Source organism: Cuculus canorus, chromosome 5 (genome assembly GCF_017976375.1).
Source record: "Cuculus canorus isolate bCucCan1 chromosome 5, bCucCan1.pri, whole genome shotgun sequence".
Taxonomy (NCBI): Eukaryota; Metazoa; Chordata; class Aves; order Cuculiformes; family Cuculidae; genus Cuculus; species Cuculus canorus.
In genome coordinates this window covers 58,849,341-58,873,900 of record NC_071405.1, presented here as the reverse complement: position 1 = coordinate 58,873,900, position 24,560 = coordinate 58,849,341, and the positions used below count along the sequence as shown (strand labels likewise).

The 24,560-nt window shown below is 40.9% G+C and overlaps 2 protein-coding genes across 6 annotated transcripts in view; one reads left to right on the top strand and one right to left on the bottom strand.

Moving 5' to 3' along the window:
- Window positions 1-17,392, bottom strand: part of AVEN (apoptosis and caspase activation inhibitor) — a 96,222-nt gene extending 78,830 nt beyond the window's left edge. Inside the window, exon 1 of one of the 3 annotated variants that reach the window (XM_054069063.1) lies at window positions 16,927-17,392. In XM_054069063.1, the coding sequence (XP_053925038.1) occupies window positions 16,927-17,139 (213 nt within the window). In that variant the 5' untranslated portion in view covers window positions 17,140-17,392. Of the gene's footprint in view, window positions 1-15,730; window positions 16,062-16,673; window positions 16,818-16,926 lie in introns of those variants that run through there. The other 2 variants (XM_054069064.1, XM_054069065.1) reach the window with 2 other exon arrangements.
- Window positions 1-23,899, top strand: part of CHRM5 (cholinergic receptor muscarinic 5) — a 50,914-nt gene extending 27,015 nt beyond the window's left edge. For 2 of the 3 annotated variants that reach the window (XM_054069062.1, XM_054069061.1), the window contains one exon: window positions 22,229-23,899. In XM_054069062.1, the coding sequence (XP_053925037.1) occupies window positions 22,312-23,898 (1,587 nt within the window). In that variant the 5' untranslated portion in view covers window positions 22,229-22,311 and the 3' untranslated portion in view covers window position 23,899. Of the gene's footprint in view, window positions 1-20,403; window positions 20,552-22,228 lie in introns of those variants that run through there. The other variant, XM_009560627.2, reaches the window with a different exon arrangement.
- Window positions 23,900-24,560: the final 661 nt, after the last annotated feature.

Sequence of the window (24,560 nt, the reverse complement as noted above, 5' to 3'; positions counted from 1 at the left end):
CCAATAGCACACTTAATTCTTAGTGTTTCATTCTAGCCCTTCTAAAATTTCAAAAGCAGTTATGCTTACAGCTTTAACAGTAACTTATAAAGCACACACATGAAGACTTCTATAACATCAAGAAATCAAAGTTTGAGGCTATTCATTCACCCCAGCAGTTCAAGAACACTTTTTAAAGGATTTTGCTGTAGTCTTTGTGAGTTGATGAGTATGAGCATATCTCTCCATAACACACTCTCTTTCAATAAACCTATCTTTTATAAACTGATATCTGTTGAAGAAAAATAAAGCTTTTCAACCGTATGAATGATGAAGTAAAAGTATGGCAAATAATGTAAAAAGCTCACTCAAAGCAGCATCCATCTGCAGAAGAGGGAAAAACTTGATTCTTGATCCTAACCCACAGAGGTTATTCCATAAACTTAAAGTCTGCAAAAAAAGACTAAAGTTTAGAGAACACCTCAGTTAAACAGACAAGTCTAACATTTATTTAACAATACCTACATGCACACAGTTTTAGAATAAAACCAACACAAATCAAGCAACTCCCTACCAAGACCAAAACCAATGTATTAAAGAAATTTCAGAGTTTCTCATGCAAGGAAAACTATGTGGCAAGTTTTCTCAATAGATCAAACTTTAGGAAAGAAAGGCAGAAAGAAAGAAACAAAGAAAACAACAAACCATAACTTTTTGGAATATTTCAGCTGTGCTATACTAAACAAAAAAAAAGAGAGTTCTCCAAAACTTGTGTTGCATTTGAATTTAAAAGTAGGAAATTTTCTTGTGAAATTCAAAAATACTTGATAATATTTAGTACCAAGATAAAAGTTTAGGTTTTTTTCAAATGCATCTATTTTGTAAAATAGCACATAAGAAGTAAGACATTTTAAAATCCATAAAAAATAACTAGTGATATTCACCCACACTATTATATTTTTCAATTAGCACAGCATTAAAGAAGAAAAAATTTTGAAAGCCACCAAACAGAAAAGCATTCTTTGAAATTTCACACCTAAAGTGGCAGAAAAATAATCAATAGTTTTCTTCTCTTTCCTACTGTTAATCTTCTGTCAGCTTAAGTGCCTTGTATCAGTTCACAGCAGAATCAGACAAGCACAAATAGTGGTTAGATAGGCTGGAAGCATGCCATGAAACACGGGATCTATGAAGCACTTCCCTCCTTCATATCTGGCAGCAGTTATCTGTTAGATTGGTTAAATGTAATGGTAAGCCATATCCTTGGCTTCAATTTCCTGCAATATTAAACTTGTTTTTCTGAGGCCAAATTTGGTTTCTATTTCCATTAAAGACAGGCAGATTCTCTATTACTATTTCTATCCCACATAACACACATGTACACACAGGTGTTCCCTGTAAAACTCACATATTTTTTTAAAACAAAATTTTTAAAAAGATAATTTGCTACAAATATTTATATTGATTGCTAAAGCATTAAACATTAAATTCAGAACATTTGTGACTACTTTCAGTCCCCTTTTTCAGTCACTGCTTTAAGACAGTCAATGAGAGATGTAATGCGTAATTTTAGAGGTTCAATACAAGTACTGATGTTTGTTCTATCTTGAATTTAAATTGAAACACCCAACATCTGTCACTTTGACAGATCAACCATCATATAACAACAGCATATTGGAAACACAAAAATATTCACATAATGAAAATTAAAGCTATAAAATGGGACACACTACTAATTTTAAACTCTAAAAAGGTACTAAATAAGAAATTCAAAAGGACAGCATTCCGCTTTCCTCCTCCCTTTCACTATGTCTGCAACACTGTTAGTAGCAGAGTCCTGAAGTTTTCCATCTTTTATTACTAACATACTGCCACTTCCTAATTATAATTTCACATGCTACAGGAAAACCTCACATCTTTACTACTCGTCTATCAACAAACTGGCAGATTCAGCCATCACGCATTTTTTAAATTCAGTTGCATTATCACATTTATAGCGTTGCATGACGAAGCAATAAAACTTCAGTTACAAACAGCCTCGTTTGACAACGCTTCAGAAGGGGAGGAGAGTGTCAAAAAGGGATATTTTTTAGGACCAATACACAGCCACATACTAAATTAACGAACAATACATTATATAAAAAACACTAAGGATAGAAAGCAGATTGCCTAACATGCAAACAAAATGCCTAACTATAAAGCTGAATGCAACACCACTTATCAAGGAAAAAGCAAGCAGGATGTATATATTGAATGGCACTGATTAAAAATAGAATTGAGTCACTCTAGAAAAAATAACCACATATTATAGCAATGCTACATCAAAAAGATACTATCCTCAGCCCCCAGGGTTTTAAACAGCTTTTCTGAGACTAATACCAAAATTAATTTCTTTCTTTGGACAGTGAAAAAAAAACCAGAAGAGACACACAGAGTACTAACTACCCACTTGGTAAATAGACACCAAACCCCCTCCTCTTCCTTGTGTTTGCAATGATGTGAGAACTGTATGGGCCAGTCAGTCAGGAAGTCCAGTTTTTCTCCTTTTCATTTCCATATATGTCCACAAATGCCACAGTCAACATAGCGATGCAAGGAAAACAAAAAAGTAATTCACCAAGGATATGCTTCCAAACTTAGAGACTACGATTTCTGTCTCATAATCAACGCAGGATTTACGTGATAGTATACCCAAGTAATGCAAAAACGCAGCCACTCATACCCTCCATTATTAACTTTCCTTCTGTGAGTCAGCAGTCTATTTCCCAGCATAAACTCAGCAAAAAAAAAGGAACTCAGCTGGAGTTCCCTCAGGCACCGAGCAATGTGCTGTCCCACAATACAGCACATCACCGCCAAACATCTGATTTTTGGTGGGTTTGCCTCCAAGAGAGATAGACTTGTGTTGAATCTACACGCACTGTAATTCAAAATACAGCTGTATTAGCTGTATAGCTCCTCTAAAACAAAAGGGAGCAACACACCACACCACCCATTTTCAAGCTCTTTTAGTAGTATAGCTTCCAGAGCAGTACGTCCTCTAACTGCTAGTTTAAAAATTAATGATGAATAGGTTTGGAAATTCTGTCTATATATCAAGACATCAATATAACACAGATAAAAAAAAGTGTAGAGACATCACACTGTCCTGACTAAGGTAAATCAGAAGCAGAACTTTATACCACCAATGTGCGGGATGTACTTGGTCTCAAAGCAGTCAACCACTGCAGGCAACAGAAATGTGAGAGTTAATCAAATATCTCTAACAACTAGATCATCAGTCTACAATTTTGATAGAAACATAAAACTTTCTCCAGCAAAAACAGTTGCTTGTCTTGAAATGACCTGAGAATAGATGGGGACTGGGGCATAAGAGTGGGGAATGCCAAAACAACCCCTCTCGAAGAGATCATGTAAATAAATATAATCCATGTTTACTCAGCTACTGCAGAACTATAGAATTTTAAATTCAATTCCCTTCTCTGAACAAATACATTTCAAGTCACATCTCCCACATCCCATGAGAATACAGTGACTCTGCAAGCTCTGAAACAGGTGATCTATTGTGTTCTACTCAGTACAGCAACTGGACACTCCCAGCAGGAGAACAGGAGAACCTGAGAAGCTGGCGGCCTATGTGCCATGCAGATGCCCAACCACCACCCACAAAGAGAAAAAAAAAAAAAGAAACAAGAAAATCATAACACTGCATATCATTCATTCTTTCATTTTTGCTCTATCTTCGCGACAATATTATGTTTTTACATAAAGTACAAAGGGACTGAAAAAAAAGGAATCAAGGGAAATTCAGTTCAAAATGTGTTTAAAGACTCACAAGGGACCCACAATGATCATCAAGTCCAACTCCTATTCCTGCATAGGACAATTCCAACATTCACACCATGTGTCTGAGGGCATTGTCCAAATTCAAATTCTTGAATACTGTCAGGCTTGGCATCATTACTGCTTCCCTGGGGAGCTGTTCCAGTGCTTCATCACCGCCTGTGTGAAGAAACTTTTCCTAATACCCACCCCTAAAATTTCCCTGGCACATCTTCCTACCATTCACTTGGTCACCAGAGAGAAGGAGATCAGTGTCTGCTCCTGCTCCTCCTCCTCCTCCCGTTGTGAGGAAGCTATAGACTGCAATGAGGTTTCCCCTCAGTCTCCTCCAGGCTGAAAAGACCAAGTGACATTAGCCACTCCTCACACAGCTTCCCCTCTAAGCCCTTGACCAACTCTGCGGCTCTCCTCTGGACACTCTCCAGCAACTTTCTACCCTTTCTATATTGTGGCATCCAAAACTGTACACAGTACTTGAGGTGGGGCTGCACCAGTGCAGAGTAGAGCAGGACAATCACCTTCCTCAACCAGCTAGCAATGCCATGCTTGATGCACCCCAGGACACAGCTGGCCCTCTTGACTGCCAGGGCACACCGTTGGCTCATGTTCAACTCGCTGTCAATCAGAAGCCCCAGACTCCTTCCCACAGGGCTGCTCTCCAGCCTCTCATTCCCCAGTCTATATGTACATCCAGGGTTGCTGTGTCCCAGGTGCAAAATCCGGCACTTGCCTTTGTTAAACTTCATACGGTTGGTGATTGCACAGCCCTCTCATTGGTCCAGATCCCTCTGCAGGGCCTCTCTACCCTTAAGAGTGTCAACAGCTCCCCTCAACTTTGCATCATCCACAAACTTAGTTATTAAACCTTCAAGTCCTGCATCCAGGTCATTTATGAAGACACTAAAGACTACTAGCCCTAAGATGGATCCTCATAGAATTCCACTAGTGACTGGTAGCCAGCCCGACGTATCCCCATTTACTATGAGCCCTGCCCATAAGCCAGTCGCTCAATCATTGTATTATGCGTTTATCCGGCTGTACGCTGAACATTTAGTTTAAGAGGATACAGTGAGAGACTATATCGAAGGCTTCCCTGAAATCCAGAAAGATTATATCATCTGGCTTCCCTTAGTCAACTAAGTAGGTGACCTTGTCATACAAAGAAATTAAGTTTGTTAACCAGGACCTGCTTCTTATGAACCCCTGCTGGCTGAGACCAATAACCTGTGTTGTCTTTTAGGTGTTCTTCAATAGCTCCCAGAATAACGTTCTCCATAATTTTACCAGGCACTGAATTGAGTCTAACAGGCCTGTAGTTACTAGGGTCGTCCCTGCTGCCCTTCCTGAGGACTGGGACAACACTTGCCAGCTTCCAGCCCACTGGCACCTCTCCAGATTCCCAAGAGCATTGAAAAACCACTGAGAGAGGTCTTGCTACAACACCAGCCAGCTCTTTAAGTACTCTCAGATGAATCTGACTTATAGGGATCTAGCTGGAGCAGCAAAACCCAGACAAGTTCAGGATTGGCCAGGAATTTATCATTTCAGTAGTCATGGTTCTCTATCCCAGGGCTCTGGTGGCACCCGAGACCATCATCGCTGTTGAAGATCGAGGCAAGGAAAGCATTAAACATCTCTGCTTTTTCTATATCCCTGTTTGTGAGGTGTCCATGCTCATCAAGATATGGGCCAACGCTATTTCTGGCCCGCCTTTTGTTATTAACATTTTAAAAAGCTCTTTTTATTGTTCTTTACAGTGTTGGCCAGCTTCAACACTAATTGAGCTTTGGCGAAAAAAAACTTCTACCCTACAGGTGCCCTACAGCATCTCTGTACTTCTGCCGCATCACCTGTCCTTGCTTCCACTGTTCATATACCTTCCCTTTATGCCTTAGTTCCAGAAGAACATCCCTGCTCAGTCAACCTGGCCTTCTGCCTTGTCTGCTTGACTTCTGGAATTATGGAACTACCTGTCCTGTACTTTTAGGAGGTCATGCTTAAAAAGTGACCAGCGCAGATGGACCCCAGCACCTTCAAAAGCTCTTTCCCAGGGGACCTTACTAAGCAGCTCCCTGAGCAACCTGAATTCTACTTTCCTCATATTCAGAGCTGAGGTCTTGCTGTCGTGTTTTCTTCCTATTACCAAAGATTTTAAACTTGTCCACAGGAATCAGGATGCAGCCAGGTCAGCTGCCAATCACTAATTCACCCACAAGACCCTCCCCCTCTTAACAAGCAACAAATCAAGGAATCCACCTTTTCCTAATCTGTTCCTTCAGCACCTGCACCATAAAGTAATCATCCAGATAGTTTAGAAATCTTCTGGCCCTGTTTGTACCAGCTGTGTGGTACTCCCAGTTGATGTATGGCAATTTGAAGTCCCCCATGAGGACAAGGGAAGATGACTTGGAAGCACCCCTTAGTTACCCGAGAAGAGGAAAAAAAAACTGGACTGTACTTTGTATTTGAAACTGGGAAGAATACAGACTGCAGTTTGAACTTGTTCATTTTCTCCACACTCTCCAAATCTTTCACTTCACTATTCATTGCAGACTGAAACCTTTTCATTGTACACTCTCTATCTAAAACAAGCTTCTGTGAGTCTACTGCCTGCCTTTTTACAAAAAAGGATTAGTGCTAATGGCTCTGTAGTCCTACACACAGGCTGCTTCGAATGTAAACTTGCAGTTACATGGATGATTTTGCTACATATTTTGAGAAAGAGTGGAAAATAACACATTACTTCATTAAGAGATTTTTTTGCTTGTTTCTGCAAAAAAATGCAAAACAGCATTTTCAGTGGCTAACAAAGGACACAAGAAGGCAAGGAAATAAACAATTATTATTGATCTGCTTTGCTGTCTCATTCAAAATAATTAAACCTCTTCTCATTAAACTTCCCCCTTCAGGGTTTCACATAATTTAGATAAGATTTTTTTCACCTTTCCATTATTCAACAGAAAACAAGCATTTGTAAAAGTCACTTAAATGCAATTCTTGGCAGCAAGTTTAGACAAATCAGTATAGATATTTGCAAATCCTACTGCTTTTATGTTTTACTACTTTTTCCAGATCATGCCTAATGAAATTCAAAGACAAAAAAAAACCTTGATATTTAATATTTTGTGCATTGCACCTTATGACAACTCTTAATAACATTAAATAGTATTGCCAAATATTAAATCTATTCTATCATTATAGTGGCACACATGACAGAGTAAGTTTACAATTTTTTTTTCAAAAATACAAACTGGGGTGAGGTCATATACATACGTTTGTGTATTTATAGTCTTCTCGGATTGGCATATTCACCTACTGATGAATTTGTAGTGAGCCTCCAGGGATTTTTAAGCATTGCCTCTCATTAACAGAAACAATTTCCTTTGTTATTGCTCACCTAGACATCAAAGTCCTTCCAATACAAGTTCAAGTTTTTATTATAAACCATTTTTTCAAAGTGAGGGAAAAAGGAAAAAAGCTAATGCTTTCTTTTTTTCCTTTTAGACTAAGGAAGGAAGAACCTCAAGAGAGGTTCTTTCATGAAAAAAAAAGAAAAATACCCCTGCAAAAAGTAATCCTCTTCACTAGTTTGGTCTGCTGATGACCTCTAGAGAGATCTACCAAAGCTAAAGAAAAGCTTAATTAGCAGAAAGGGCAGCTGAGAGAACAGGTAGCATGAAGAAAAAAGCTTTTGGTCTTTATTGTACAGGATGAGACTTTTTGAAAGAGGGATGATGTCCTAAGACTGCTTCATAAATTTTGAATACTGGAACTCATCACTTTGACTTAGTTAAAGTTAGAATTAGTCAAGAGAAACATCATATTGTGAAGCCCATTTTTTGCATAACAGGAATGATGCTACAGTTAAAGGAAAAACCTCTCATGAAGCACACAAGAAAGCACCTTTTTTCTTCATTTTTTTTTACATAAATTAGTTACTGCTCCAACACTTGCATATTACGGCTCTAGAAGCTGTTTTGCTAACTTTTACAGCAAAAAAAAAAAAATCTTTCCCCTTGATTTTTAAAATGTTTTAGGAGTAATTCAAACAGATTAGTCATGCGACTATGTCCTGGTGTGAACTATAGTCCTCTAGAATATGTAACTTGTATATAAAAAGCGCAACCAAAGATTCCTGCCTGAAAAGCAGTTGCAGAAAGCCAACCTGAAATAGCTGAAATAAAAAAGTCTACATCCTGGCAAGTTCTTATGCTTAAACCTATTTACAGCTGAAGGAAAAACATGACTCCTATCCTGACAGAACATCTGTAAAAAGTCAATCATTAGGCAAGGCTCAAATAATTCTATGCAAACAGATGTAAATCTATATCAATTGCTTATGAAAATCTCCACTGTGTATTGTATCTCCACATCTATTCTGTGACTATCTGTCTCTTGAGAGGCTCAAGAAGCAGTAATGTTGTTTCATTTTTAAATCATCTGCAGCAAATTGTTCTGTAAATTCACCAGGGTGGTACAGTGTTACAGATGGTTTCAAATATCAGTCTTTGCATTCACTCAAAAAAAACCCCTTGTTGTTTGTATATCAAATCTTAATGCAACTTACTGCAAATATTTTAGAGGTCATCACTCAGACCTCAGACATTCCTTTCTCATTCATCTCCCACTTTTTTTGGAGAGAGGTGGAGGGGAAATCCTCTGAAAGACATTTTTCCAAAGAGCGTTAAAGAATGTGCTTCCCTAAAACAAACATGCAACATAAGATGAAGGAGTGAAGAATCATCATTCAAGGTCCTCAATGCCCTATGGCCATACTTATAAAAACAAGATGTTAAAATGTCATTTTATTTTGCCACTGGTCTAGAGTATAATTCTAAAAAGTAAGAGTAACTGCACAATGATGCTCTGATCCTGCAGTTAACACTACTGTGAAGCAGTTCTAAGAATCATTTAGAACTTGCTTAAAGCACAAATACATCCAAATTAACAGCAAGGTAAAAGAAGACTGGACTTTTGGGATGCACTATGATCCTAGGATTTTATGTGCACATCACATCTTTACCTGCAGTTTGCACTGGCTGCCAGCCTTAGGTGCATACAGAACACTAACTGCAGGAGAACTTTGCATCCATTTTACTGCGGTGAGCACTTGACAGCGTTCAACTGTCCAGAAAACTGGTGGGCATCTCCAACTGTGGCTCCATCAGGAGGGAAACCTCTTTGAGTCCACACTGTCCTCAAGTGTATCCCACAAGGCAAATTTGCACAAAAAAACCCCATCCTTGATAGTAACTCAAACTAAGTACAGAGAGCCATGCAAAAAAACACTGAAGAAACTAACTTTTCTCATTAGCACAATTAATTTTAACATCTTTTAAGATATTTTAAGATCTTTGCTAACAACTAGAGTAAAGTGGAAAGAAAAGATATAAGGGGTATGGGATCATTTGAGCTTCTGTTGCTTCCACAGTCGTGCCACCTACCATTACAAATTACAAGGAACATAATAAACCAGTGAAGTCACAAAGCAGCATAGCCAGAATAATATAGCCTGAAACAGAACACAGAAAAGAGGAGGAAAAGGAAAAAAAAAAAAGACAACAAAAGACAAAATATAACCCAAACCTTGGCTTGTCAGGAAAAAGCTCAAGGCCTCACAACATGCCAGTCACAGAGCAGTAGTCTAGGAAGAGCTACGGCCCACAATCTCTACAAGATTCTCTGTTCTCTGCAAGACAGAGAACTCTATTCAAGGGTTAAAGAAAGAGTCTGTACAGTCTGTAACTGTACGGTTACCCTCTGGGAAAAGTGAAGCAAGAATAGAAATGGGACCTTGAGGCAAGGTTCTCACACACTCCAGCAGATTTACAGGTTTTACCAGCATGATGTACTATTAAGTCTACCTGCAGAACAATTAAAGCCTTATTTAAAAAGGAAAAAAAAATAAAAAAAGAGAATGAAAAAGCAGACATAAAAATGAAGAGGAATTGCATACATGAAAGAGAACAGCAGGAAACGGACCCCTTCTATGCCTTACCATAGAACACTGAATCACAGAGACTTCAAATTCTTTGATTACAAAAGCTACTAAGAAATATTCCTCGGTGTTTGGTGTAGGGCTCTAAATCACCACTGAATCAATAATCAAGCAATTTTTTGGTTTCTTTAAAGTCCAGTGAAACATACCGATAGCTACAAAAGGCTGTGCAGCACCACTAGACTGGCTGGAAACCCATAGCATTGCTCCTGGAACTACCCTGTTCATTTGTGAGGAAAACAGAAGCAGTATTGCATGGAATAATTTTTTTAATCAAATTTCATCACTTCTAAAATATTGTTTATTCTTCAGCATAAACACCTACATTCTCTCACTTGATGTGCCCATAGAAAACCCTGCATTATGTTCTCTGGGACCAACTACTCACCCCAGTAGCACAAGCTTTTTATCTCAGAGTTACTGAGATACAAACGCCTCTCGTTCAGAGCGTGTTTGAAACAAACACCCCGTAGCAAGTCCCAATAATTCATAGGCATGTGTGAACTCTACGCGTTGCGCTGTAGGTTCGGAGAACACCACCCTGAGATGACAAAAGGCATTCGCGTCCCACGATGTGCGCACACCCTTCTCCCCCACTATTTCAGCCGAGCGGGGAGCGACCCGAGCTCGGGGCCGTGGCGCCCGCCCCACCTACCGGGCACTGCCGGCACTGCCTCCCCCGAAGCCCACGGTGGGACCAGGGGAAGGATTCCCAAATCCGTAGGCTTAGTTCTTCCCTAAATTGTAAAATGTTTAATTAAGTATGATGGGAAGCTCTTGGGAGAGCTTCTCCAATATTCTAGGAGTACCACTGTACATTTCCTCTGAATAAAATCCACTCTGTTTTATAGGATAACTCAATTCTATAGGACAACTCATAGGTAATGACTGAAAGTTGTGTTTCATGCAATTAACAAAATACGGAGATGATAAAGTTATTTGTTTAAGCTAGCAACTTCGCATCACAACCTGGTTGTGAGTTACCAGTTCGCTACCCAAAAGAGTTGAGGTGAGGACAGAAATGCACAGCCATCCAAACTAGAAAGAAACCCAAGGTCTTTCCAAGGAAGCTAGAGAAAACACTCATGTCAGACATGAAGCTATGATGCAGCAATGATGCTGCATGTTCACCTGTGCGATGGGATGCTCTCAGCATAAGTGTCTCGAGTTAAATCAGCAGGAAAGTTGGTAAAATACGATAAAGGAATAACAATAAATATCACTGAACCACTCCATGCAAAACAACCGGGATTATTATGAATCACTGCAGTCCCCAGCGCTGTGAAAATCAGATTTCTCTATTGTTTAGAAACTGAAAAGAATAAATTAACTTTGGCTGGGTAAAAAGTGTTTATCTTTTTCAATTGCAAAGACAGCCTTGAAAAAAAAATAAAAGAAGAAACATAGGGCTGTGACACAGCCCTTCTACTGAGTAGGTCAATAACCTTCACCATACTCTTGAAATCTCTGACAATATTTTTCTGTGCTGACCTCCATGTACTTTCTACACAATGCATTACACAATCTATCTACCCATTCAGTCACAATGCCCAAATTAAACATCCTCCTTTTGTTTTTCTTCTTGTCCTGTCTAAAATCGATATTTGCAGCAACCTTTCTACTTAATTTGCTCCCTAGGCTTCTCCAAAGCATCCTCTTCACCAGACAAATTTAAAAACAAAAAAAAAAAAAGAGAGAGAGAGAAAAAGATAACTGGGTCCTTCAACCTTTCCTACTAGGTCGTATCTTAGAGACTTCAAATCTTTCTTCATTCCTTCCCTCTGAACATTCCCCAGCTGGTTTAAATCTTGCAGAAGTAGAACCAGTTCTTCAGCATGATTGCAATGCTAATTGATACTTTCTCATCCATTAAGCTGCCAGTTTCCTTCTATAAAACTAAAGTTTAACCTGTCATACACCTCTGCAGATCTTTCCTATGTAAATGTCGTTGTTACATCTGACCTTGAATTACACCTTACTGCAAGCTGTTTCCCTGTTGAGACTGTTTTCTGTGCTCCACCTTCCCTGCCTTCCCTTCCAGTTTAGCACCATTTGCAAATTTTAACACTGTGTATTTTACTCATTCATCAGAATTATTAATAGAAACACTGAGCATGAGCAGATAGAGAATAAAGCCTTGCAGAATCCCATTTAACAAACACCAGTTTGACACCAACCAACACTAAAGAAGTCTCCAACCACTTGTTCACACTTTAAGAGGCTTAATCTCTAACAATACTCTCAAAATAAAATAATCCACACTTCATTCACAATCAGTTACTGACTCTTCACTTCTCATCTCAGTAGAAAAAGTCCTGAGAAGGGAAGCTCCTCACACCTCATTAGTAATTAAATAAACTAACAAGCTGATGTACATTAATTTAAGTGATTTTTTTCCTAGTTGCTTTTCAGAACATTAACAGAAAATGACAAAAGATTTATTGTGTTCAAGATTCAGAAATCTATTCTTCTCCTATCTGCACAAACTCTGTTATAGTGCTTTAAAGGAAATAAAATGTATTTGCATTTAAAAAAATCCAAGCTTTTGTTACCGTTCCTGTGAACAGACTGATTTTTGCAGTTGCTTAGACTGTAGAGATTTAGCTCATACTAATTAGGAAAAATTTATCTGATGCTGGCAGTGTTAGATGTTCTCTTAGACCCATTCTACATGTGCATGGACCACAAGAATGAAGATATAATGAACAGTAAATAAATGTGATGTCATTTTAAAACTGACCATAAGTTAGAAAGACTGCACTAAAGTCAGTCTGTTAATCTTCCTTCTTTAACAACAAAATGTTTACTGCAACCTATGCCCAAAGACAGACAAGGAACATTGAAACAAACAGATCTGTCAATTTCTGCTGCACTGAAATAAGGGCAGGCATCACATAAGGCTCAAAGCTAAGAGAATACTTCGTAAACTACAAATGTAATAGAGGGCAACAGAAAGTCTCCTTAAAGCACCCACGGAAGGATGTGCTCAAGGACCATCAAAAGAAAACCCAGAATCATGTCCACAATCTCAGAAAGTTGTTTTTAACAGGCTGTAATTCATAGAGAGAAGCCATTTAAAAAACAAATCTGAGATAAATATGAATTCCAAGCAAGTTAGAGGAGTTATAACAAAAATAAGAGATAACATTGGGCCAACATCAATTGGACATTTTACTTTAAGCAGTATAATTCCATATTATTTTACTAAAAATGAGTAATTGCAAATGCATTCTATTTAACACAGATGAGTTAAAGCAGACAGAAACACAGGAAAATTCTTCAGGATGACAGATCTACAAAGAGATCTGCCATTTGGTAAACCAGCTAGTCATAATTAGACAGGCTCATTTTTGAAGGGAGGACACAAAATCTGCAGTAATCAAGCCAGTTAAATCAACATACACACTAGTTACAAAAAGACCTAAAAAGAGCAATATCCTATTCCCCCTTCACAAGGAATGAGAACCCTTTTTCTCGCAGTTTCTAAACCAATTCCATGCTTCAGAGGCAGCATCTTATTTCAAGAGCAGAGGTGGGGAGTTCCTCACAGAGCTGACAGAAATCACGAAAGCTTTCATCTTTAAGACTCTGATCCAGAGATGAGTCTACCATGCAGTGTATGAGTAAGTCTATTATTTATAAACATTGCGTCCTGATCTCCTTCTACATTAGCACACAGCAGATGAGAGGAGAACTGACTCAGCAAGAATTGGGTCTTGATAGGCTTTGCAAGTAGCATAGGTGATCACTCACTACTAAAACCAAAGAATTACTGTACACTTAACAGTAACGTAAAACATGTAAAGTGGTGTCCAACCTTCACTGGTCCACAAAAGACTGAGAACAGAATATGCCACCACTACACTTTCTTTTCCCTGTTGTACAGGTCAGAAAAAACATACAACATACTCCTGTAGCTTTAACCACAAGGTCAGGAATCATTAAATAAAAGCATCTAAACCACAAAATTTGGTTTTAAATGAATTAAATTGACACAGAAACATTGCTGCCAAAACATTATGCAATCTAATGCCGATTTCTACTTCACTGTAAGAATTTTTAAGTATTTCGAACAGTTTTTAATGAAGTTTGGTTTTATCAACACTCATAATACACTTTACTGAATCCATCCACCTATGACTTTACTTATATTTTACTGTTCTGTCCATAGCAGGCTCAATAGATCCAAATCCAGTTACTTTAACACAATTTCATGTAGACTTTTATCATAAAGTTTTCCACTAATGAAGATACAATAAGAAACTTCTCAGGCAACCTATAAAGCTCCAGTAATAAAGAATTACTTCAGTAATCCAACTGAGCAATTGTTTTATAAACAAATGCGGTGTAAACAAATAAAACCATAAATTTAGCATAGTGTTAAGACTGTAAAAGAATCCAGGAAATTTTCAGGAAATAATATCAGATCACCTAAATCCTGATCATTCAATGCTAGAACGATCCCTATCCAGTAGGAAAATTCCTCCAAAATGCCAAATTGACACCAGCAGCATGGAAATGCAGAATATAATCCTCCACGGTAAGTAAATCCTCCCTAATAAGTAAAAGGGCTACAACTGCCCTTGAAAATCCTATATATCAGAAAATTACAGGGTTCTTAACTTCCCTTCTCCAGGGAATTTCAAGGCCCATTTGAAGAAAAGAAAGGATTTTCAGAGACGACTCCAGCTTCTCAGCACACAGTAAGGAAAGTGATGTGATAAGACTACTCATATTCCCCATATTCTTACTTGGCACTCCAGGTCTGCAATTTATACATCACCACTTGAGAAGATCTGACCCCTGTTGCTGAAAGACAGAGGGATCTCCTCTCACACAAACCTCTTTCTCTGAGCCAAGCACCCTCACATTGAGCTGGTGCACTTGTGTACAAGAAGTCACTTTGCTGAACAGAGATAACAGTAAGGAGAACTAGGAATAAAGGGAGGTAATTTCCTGCCAGGGAAAAACTGATTCTTTTCAGAAAACATGGTTTAGCACACATCAAAAACAGTACAAGGAAGGTTGTCTGACCACATAGATGGAAGACAGGAGGAAGGAAACCCTCCCTGTTTTAGAGGAGGTAAATTATGAGACTGGCTCAGAGGTAACACTAGATATCAGCAGCTGCAGGCTGGCACAGCTGCTGATGCTATGGCTGGATTGCTAGAAGCTAGTCCTTTCCAAGCTGCTAAACACAAGATCTGTAGCAGGTGTCCTAAAAGACCATGCAGTGCTTAATATTGAAAGCCTCCAGTGCAGGAAGAGTAATGGGCTTAAACAGTTTTTAGTAGCATTTTGGGAAAATCTTAGCTACTGCTTCACTTTTAAACACCCCAGCCCATATTAGCCTTGGCCAAAAATAAATAAAATCACTATGCTAGACTACAATGAAGAGCATATCAAAGTCAATAACACAGCGATCAGGCAAAACACATTGTAAGCTGTCCGAAAAGAATAAAAATCAACTGCTTCCTAAAATACTTCCAACAACAATCCAGACAAAATGCATATATAGAACATGATTCCCTTCTTGAGTGCACCTTTCAAATTATGAAGTGGGTCCTGACAGGTAAACAGTACCAGAGAGAGCACAGACATAAATGCATTTCAACTTAGTAAGAAATGAATGACTTGAAAAAAAATAAAAAATCAGTCCAGGACAGAAGTTTCGTCAGCTAATACAGGTGCTGAATTTTCATCATATGTCTCTGTGGCTTATGCGGGAACACTTCTTTCACATCCGGAATCCAAACCTATCTGCACACATCAGTACTTACATTGCTTACAAGTGAAATTACCTACCAGCACCCTAGGTAACAGTACCAATCCAGCTGCAACTTTTCTCTCCAAAAACACCCAGTGCTAAAATGTATCTAAATAAAATGAGGAGAGGGATGAATATTTTACCTTTTTTAAATCCACCATCAACCTTGGGAGCTCTCATACAAACACTGGCTGAGTCCAATTGAAGCCATGGCATCATGAAAGTCAAAGTTAATCTAGTCAATGTAATGCTGAAAATGGGGTAGCAGCTGGTCCACCTACATCAGAACTCCCAGTGCTGCCAACACTGATCAGTATTAGGTTGTTGTTGTAATATTTTAGCCAGTCCAGGGACAACTGTGATTTCTGCTGCAACAATACTAACAGAAGCAAGACAATCTAAACCCAGTACTAAGTATTTATGAATGGAAGCCATTTTTAAAGGCACAGTGTATACCTCACACCACGGTGGGCTGCAGAAAGCATGTAGAATCATAGAATAGTTTGAGTTGGAAGGGACCTTAAAGATCATCCAGCTCCAACCCCCCTGCCATAGGCAGGGACACCTCCCACTAGACCTGGCTGCCCATCCAAGCTGGCCTTGAACACCTCCAGGGATGGGGCAGCCACAACTTCCCTGGGCAACTTGTGCCAGTGCCTCACCACTCTCATGGTGAAGAAATTCCTCCTTATGCCTACTCTAAATCTGCCCCTCTCCAGTTTACAGCCATTGCCCCTCATCCTATCACTACAAACCTTTGTAAACAGCCTCCCCAGCTTTCCTGTAGCCCCTTCAGGTACTAGAAGGTGGCTATAAGGTCTCCTGGGAGCCTTCTCCAGGCTGTAGTTGTGATACACTTATGCATCTGTGCTACTTTTCATCTGGTAGAACACTTTACAGTCGGTCAAAGCACACCCACTAGCTTGCATTAACGACCAACGTGCGTCCCAGTGTGTCCCAGATACCCATTCTATCCGATGAGCTGTACTACCACGTCTTCATCGCTGGTACCACCGGCTGGAAAAGGCACACGCTGCTTTCAAGTTCTCAACAAGCGTGCTACAAAAACAGTCAGCGATTTTTCACCTCTATTTGCAAACGGAGATGCATTTTTCAGATGCATTTCTCAGATGCATTTCTCAAACGACACTTGCATTTTTCCCACACGAATTATAACCGTATTTTCGGCCCGAACCCCACCGCCCCCGGTCCCCCCGGAGCCCGCAGGCGCTGCGGCTGCCGCTCGGGGGGGATGCGGGTGCCGGGCTCCCCTTCCCACCGCCCCCGTCTCCCCTCGGGGAGGGGCGGAGCAGGGCAGGCCCCGCCTCCCGGTCCTTACCCGCCGGTGTGGGGGGGGCGGCACCGCCCCGCGCCCTCGCGGCTCTCTCCCGCCCCGGCCCCCGCCTCCTCGGTGCCCGCGAGCGCCGCCTCTGCCCCGGCCCCCGCCGCTCCCTTCGGGCGCCGCCTCGGCCGCCCTCTCGCTGCCGCCGGGGCGCCGCCGGCCGTGCCGCCCCCCTTCCCTGCGGGGTCGGGCACCCCGCTCGGGCTGCATGGCCGCGCCGGCCCCGCCTCCGCCCGGAAAGACGGGAGGGAGCGGGAGGGAGGCGGCGGCGCCCTCGGCAGCTCCCCCTGCCTGCGGCGCTGCCCCGGCGCCCGCCGCCCAGACGGAAACGGCTTCTCGCGTGGCAGTTGAAGCCAACGAAAATGCGCTTAGTGGTGGGAGAGGAGCTCTGTTAGCCAAAGGCGTGTGATTCGTAGAGTGGTTTTTAGGTTGGAAAAGACCGTGGAGTCCATCCCCTGCCCTAAAGCTGCCAAACCCACCGCTGAACGGTGCCCCTCAGCGCTGCCTCTGCTCTGCTTTAAATAGGGATGGTGACTCCGCCACCTCCCTGGGCAGCCTGTCCCGAGGCTTAACGGCCCTTTTGATGAAGAAATTTTTCTTACTATCCAATCTAAACCTCCGCGGGTGTGACTTGAAGCCAGTTTCTTTCATCCTATCACTTGATACTTGGGAGAAAAGACCGACATCCACCTGACTGCAGCCTCCTCTCAGGTAGAGAGCTACAGTCTCCTCCAGGTTTAACAATCCCTGTTCAGCCGCTCCTCATAAGGCTTGTTCTCCAGCCCCTTCACCAGCTTGGTTGCTCCTCTCCGGACACGCTCCAGGACCTCAATGTCCTTCTTGTAGCGAGGGGCTCAAAACTGAAGAGAGGATTCGAGGCGCTGCCTCACTAGTGCCACATACAGGGACACAATCGCTTCCCTATTGCTGCTGGCCACGCTGTTTCTGATACAAGCCAACATGCCAGTGGCCTTCTTGGCCACCTCGGCACACCGATGGCTCATATTCATCCAGCTGTCGACGAACAGCTCCAGGTCTTTTCCTGCCAGGCAGCTTTCCAGCCACTCTTCCCCAGACCCTGTAGCATCGCATGGGGTTGTTGTGGCCCAAGTGCAGGATGCTAAGTTAGCTTTCTGTAGCAAGTGAGGAAAAAAGCAACCAAGCCCTGGCTGACGGGGTGTTGCACACAAGCCTGCACTACTTGAAGTGCATGAGGTGACTCTGCAGCCTCTTGAGGAGCGTCTTGCTGGGAAGAGAAAGAGTGGGGGGGCACAGGAACATCTCTGTGCTGTAGACCTATGCTGGTTTGTCCTGCTCTGCTTGAACTAGATAGGCATTCATGCTGTCCTCAAGAAAGTTCCCCAGTTCCCTAACAGCAGGCTTACCCAATTACTCTTGAGCACATAGGCTGGCATTTGTCATCACATATTAAAACGTAAATCTGATTTTGAAAAGCTTTGAAATCTGGTAGTCCTTACAGCCAAATGTGACCCAAACTCCCATACTGTGAAATCATGGACAGCACTACTACCTGTGATAAGGGCTGCTAAGTTCTTGGACATAGCGTACAGTAAATTAGTAAATTAGTTTAGCGTGACTTCAGTGCAACACAAGTGAATAAATCAAGTAACAGGGAGCAGAACTGACAAGCACATTGCCAAGACATCTAAACAATTTCTTGTGCAGCCAGCACAGGTCTGGCAGACCCAGAGCTGAGCTAGAGCTAATAAAAACTGGTGAACCCAAGCTGTGCCTGCATCTGTGGTGCAATTAATCTGTGACATGAACAAGCTGCCTGTAGATAACTGTAAACTGACTATATGTACAAATTTAACAACTCAGATTAATTAATACTTACAGCTAGATTGAAAAAAAATATCATGAATATTTGGCAACAAATAGCAAATATCATTACAACTCACAAGCATGAAGTTCATGCATCAATAATTATAAGACAGATAGCAAAGTCATGATACTGTACACATGCATTTTGATTTTGTAATTTAATTTTGATCTCCCTATTATTAACATCTCTTATGATAGACAATTAACATAAATTATGTTACCATAGCACACAGAAGCCCCACTCACAGGCACAATTGCCTTGAATGATATACAAATAGAGAACAAAAGGTAACACCACAAAGTGTTAATGGATCTACGAGACAGAAGATGATAGACAATGAAGGGATTACAGGAATGGTCAATATGACAAGAGGAGGATCTTTGAATACTAGCAGCTCTGCTACTGTCAGCTTTTATAGGCATCACAGTAAATCAGCCTATTAGAAAGGGAGGGCTTTGCATGATGATAATGAGAGTGCTTTCTATTTAGAAATTAATAATAATTAATTATAGTTTCTATTCCATATTACCAGTGTTCCTCCCACCCATGTCAGTTGAAACCAAGAACAATTGTGTCAGGACAACAACAATTTCTGCATCTTCTGTTGCTCTGAATTCTGTAAACCACACAAGGTAGCATCGGCAATCTTTCCTCCTAAATCCTAATGTTGGGGAGGGTAAGTGACCTAAAAGGCTGGACATGCTTGCTCCCTGTGGCAAAAGACAAAGCACTGCAGGCCAGAGTATCTGGGCAATTTCTAATCTCCTCTCTTCTGATAAAAGTGTCATCTTCTGGCAAAAAAGGCAGAAAGTTCTAACAGTCTCTTATAAGCATCTTAAGTAGCTGCTTAACCCCAGCTTAGGCAACTGTAGAAGTTAGTAGAGGTTTATCTCTGTGCCTGATATTCATAGCTGGTGCCTTTTTTAAGACTGTCTCTAGCCTTTGCTGAAATCTTGCAACTTGCAAAAAAAGATCATGAGCCCCAGCAATGTCTCTGGAATGTTAACTGTCAAGGCCTGGATTGCAGCCCTCTTCTAGGAGTGCTGTTGGCTATGTTAGAGTTTAGCTGGTCGAGCCTGAGTTCAGCTGCTCTGCCGATAAGACCTGCTGTGAAAAAGAGCTAGAAGCAAGGGCCTGCTTCTCCCTTCCATTGGGAACTGCTTTTAAGTGGAGGCTGTACAACTGGCCCTCACCTGTGCTACATCACAGCTGGGCACCAGCGACATCTACACCTGGTCTCCTGCCTCCTTGATTCTGTCTTTGATCCTGACTTGGTCCTGCTGGCTGAGCTTCCTGGCTTGGACCTGCCTCATCATTATGGACTTGCTGTATGATCACTGGACTATATCTGACCCTGGTCACTGTCTCTGGCCCTGATCATGAACCGAACATGCTGCTCCACATCCTGCTTCTTGTTTGTGCGATCTCTGCTCCCACTTGCATTGGTAACATACTCCACCTGTGACTCACATACACTTGCAGAACAGCCTGCTCTCACTGCCCTCTGACATACGGCACTGCCACTCTTAAAAATTTAATCACATGGAGCTGCCGATGTGCAGAACAACTGTGCTGACTGTCTGTATAAAAAGAAACACAAGCCGCATGAGGTAGCAGAGATGCACAGATTCATCTTTCTCCAGCTCAGCTACCTGTTACAGCCATGCAGCTACTACACACACCTTTGTTTCACATTAAATGAATTCCTGCACTTCAAGATTATGTCAAGATTTGTAAAGCTAGTGCACCCAGCTACCGGGGCAGCCCTTACTTGGGGTAAGTCTTTGCAGAATGCAGAACACTTTTATGGGGTTCATTAGGACTGCTGCATCACTTTAGCTATTCTGGTTGCTAGACCGGCTCTGGACCCAAGTGTACACATGGTCAACATGCATACATTATGATTATTACTAGGCAGCAAGGTCTATACATGAACTAAAGTCCTTTTAAGTTCAATGTGTATTGTCTATAAACAGAATACATTTACACAAACATCTAAAGATAAGACAGGAAATGACAGACACAGATGAAGGAGAATCATTTTGGGTAGTACAGTAGACAGTGGTCTTAGTACACCAGGAAACTTACTATTATCAAATTTCATCACAACAAAAGATAATTGTTAGGAAGGGTTTGAAGAAGAAAGGTGATGCACTGCTGTGGATATTTAAAAGACCTGAGACAAAAATGAGGGGAATGATGAAAGCAAGCAAGAGGACAATGAAAGAAAGTAAAATGCTTGTCTGAAAACTCAGCAAGTGGCTATAAAATATTGATATATTCAGCTGATAAGAGATAGGACTCAGCTACTTGGTACAAAAGATAGATGATGTGAGAAAGGGATAGGCTGTGAAAGCATACAGTGAGTAAAAGAGACTTGCCAAGACTTAATAATTTATGTTTCATTTCTGACTTTAAAAATGAACTACTGTTTGACTATTCCAAATTTACAATGTCTACCAAGATTAAGCATCAAACAAGTGATTAGGATCATCTTATGTCATGGAGTGACTCAAACCCAGCAGGTATCTGAAAGAACCAAATTGCCCGATTTAGGCATGCATTCGCTGGATCAAGAAAACAACAGTGAAGAATGTAGGAAGGGATGGACATCAGAGACATGTATGCATTAATAAAGTGACAGTGGTGCCGTTTTCCCCTTTTGCTGCTTATGTGAGTTTTAAATTTTTGGTTACATTGTCACTGTGGTCATCCACTGCTGCTTCATCTTTCATTCACTCCTTTCTATCCTCACCCCTACCATTCAGTCACCCAGACTACGCAAACTGCACTTCCGTGCCTCACACGATCAGTCTCCTCTGTCCAAGAGTTCTACCAATAGAGAAAAGTTATTCCTGCTTAACTTATTTTTCCATAAACGTCTTCTTGGCCTTGCCTGCTTCCTTAGCTCAAAGATTTCCCCTTAGTTGTTCCAAGCACTTCTAACATCTAATTGTTTCCTGCTGCCACCATGCTAGCGTGGTTCCTAACTCCCCATGCAGCCTCTGTTTCCTGTTACACTTTCTGTTGTTGGTGACTTCTCCAAATTTTCCAAACGTAGTTTCTGAAATCTTGACCTGTCCTCTACATAGTAACACAGTGACTCACTGTCTTATTGCACTACAAAATTTTAAATGTCTGTCTTAAAGAATATGTAGAGTGCCTCCTAAGGTATTCAAAATATAAGAGCTGCTGTGATTGACTGTCTTAAGAAACAATGGTTGTTTGGACTGCATTTATAAGTGTCATAAGATGCCAGGGTGCATTGCCCTAAAATTTACATTTGTGTGTTTTAGTTATGTTCACAATGATAGAAACAATAATCTAAATGCAAAAAGAGAGAACACATAATTTGATAGGTTGTTTTGCAAGTGTTTTATGGTAACTCTAATGGAAGTGCTATTTAATGAGCTGCTTGCTTTTTCTGTTTTTTTTTTTCTTTGATCTTTACAGCTGTCTCCAAAAGAATATTTTCAAGTACAGAAATCAGTATACAATAGTGCTGAGATACTGATGACAATACGCAAAGAACAAGAATGGAAGCAAATTTATTCAGCAATTCTACTCTTGTAAACAGTTCATCCATCAACCATAAGCAGTTAGAAGGGCATAGCCTCTGGGAAGTCATTACTATTGCCACTGTGACTGCAATTGTAAGCTTAATAACCATAGTGGGAAATGTTCTTGTAATGATATCCTTTAAGGTCAACAGTCAGCTGAAAACTGTCAACAACTATTACTTGCTCAGCCTTGCCTGTGCAGACCTCATCATCGGAGTATTTTCTATGAACCTTTATACATCCTATATACTTATAGGCCATTGGTCTCTTGGAAGCCTTGCCTGTGACCTGTGGCTGGCACTGGACTATGTAGCTAGCAATGCCTCAGTAATGAACCTCCTAGTCATCAGTTTTGACAGGTATTTTTCCATTACAAGGCCTTTAACTTACAGGGCCAAACGCACACCCAGAAGAGCTGGCATTATGATTGGTCTGGCTTGGCTGATTTCCTTTGTGTTGTGGGCACCCATCATCTTGTGCTGGCAGTATTTTGTGGGTGAAAGAACAGTACCACCTGAAGAGTGCCAGATACAGTTTTTGTATGAGCCCATTATCACCTTTGGTACTGCAATTGCTGCTTTTTACATTCCAGTGTCAGTGATGACCATTCTGTATTGCCGCATATATAAAGAGACAGAGAAACGTACCAAGGATCTTGCTGAACTGCAGGGTTTGGAGTCTATGGAAGAGTTAGAGATGATAAAGCCTCAGAAAGCTCTCCTAAAGTCTTGCTTCAGTTGCAAGCAGCAAAACTTAGTCAAAAGAGAGAGGTGTCAGGCTTCTTGGTCTTCATCTAGTCGAAGTACGTCAGCTACAGTGAAAGCCTCTCAGGCAGTGAGTACTTGTAATGACTGGACTAAGGCTGACCAGTTAACCACCTGTAGCAGCTATGCATCTTCAGAAGAGGAGGATAAACTTACTGCTGATTCAGTTTTCGAAGTAACTTACAAAAGTCCATCTAAAGGTAGGGAAGAGGAGTTTAATGAGAGTATGGATATTGTTGTCAAAGAACAGCCTGAAGAAAATGATTTTGAGAATCAGAAATACTTTTTGTCACCTGCCAAAGGCCACATACAAAACAGTAAAAAATGTGTGGCCTATAAATTCCGTTTGGTGGTTAAGGCTGACGGCACCCAGGAAGCCAACAATGGTTGCCGTAAAGTGAAAATAACTCCTTGTTCTGCTGCTCTGTCAAAGGATCCTTCCATCAAAAGCATGGATCCAAATATAAATAACCAAATCACCAAAAGGAAACGAATGGTTCTTATAAAGGAACGCAAAGCAGCACAGACTTTAAGTGCCATTCTTTTGGCTTTTATCATCACATGGACTCCCTACAATATCATGGTTTTGATCTCCACATTCTGCTCTGACTGCATTCCCCTGACACTGTGGCACCTTGGATATTGGTTATGCTATGTGAACAGCACTGTTAACCCCATGTGTTATGCGCTCTGTAACAAAACTTTCAGGAAAACTTTTAAGATGCTGCTTTTCTGCCAGTGGAAAAAGAAAAAAGTTGAAGAGAAATTGTACTGGCAGGGCAACACCAGACTGCCATAACTGCTCTTATATAAGGGATAAGGGGGGAGCTAGATATTGATGTAAACTAGTAAATTGACTGTAATTCTGTATATTCAAAGCTGTTGCTTTATTTGTCATGGTGTTAAAAAAAATTCACAGAAAAGTAAAATTTTGCATGAAAGTAGAGTGCTTGGGAAAAAAGAAGTCAGTGGCTGCTGAGAGCAACACAGAGTTTGATTATGCAGTATGTCTGCATAATTAAAGTTATTGTGTTTGAGGTCTTCTGTCCTTTCTTTCAGCCTGAGAATACGTAGAGTAAATTATCATAGAGTCATAGAATGGTTTGGATTGGAAGGGACAATTAAGGTCATCTAGTCCAAATCCCGTGCAGTAAGCAGGGGCATTTCCAACTAGATCAGGTTGCTCAGAGCCCCATCCAACCTGACCTTGAGGGTTTGCAGGGATGGGGCATCCACCACCTCTCTGGGCAACCTGTTCCTGTGTTTCACCACCCTCCGCAAAAAAAATTTCTTCTTAAAATCTTGTCTAAATTTCTCCTCTTTTAGTTTGAAACCATTATCCCTTGTCTATTGCTACAGGCCTTGCTAAAAAGCTTTTCCCCATCTTTCCTCTAAGCGCCTTTTAAGTATTGAAAGGCTGCAATAAGGTCTCCTCAGAGTCTTCTCTTCTCCAAGGGGAAC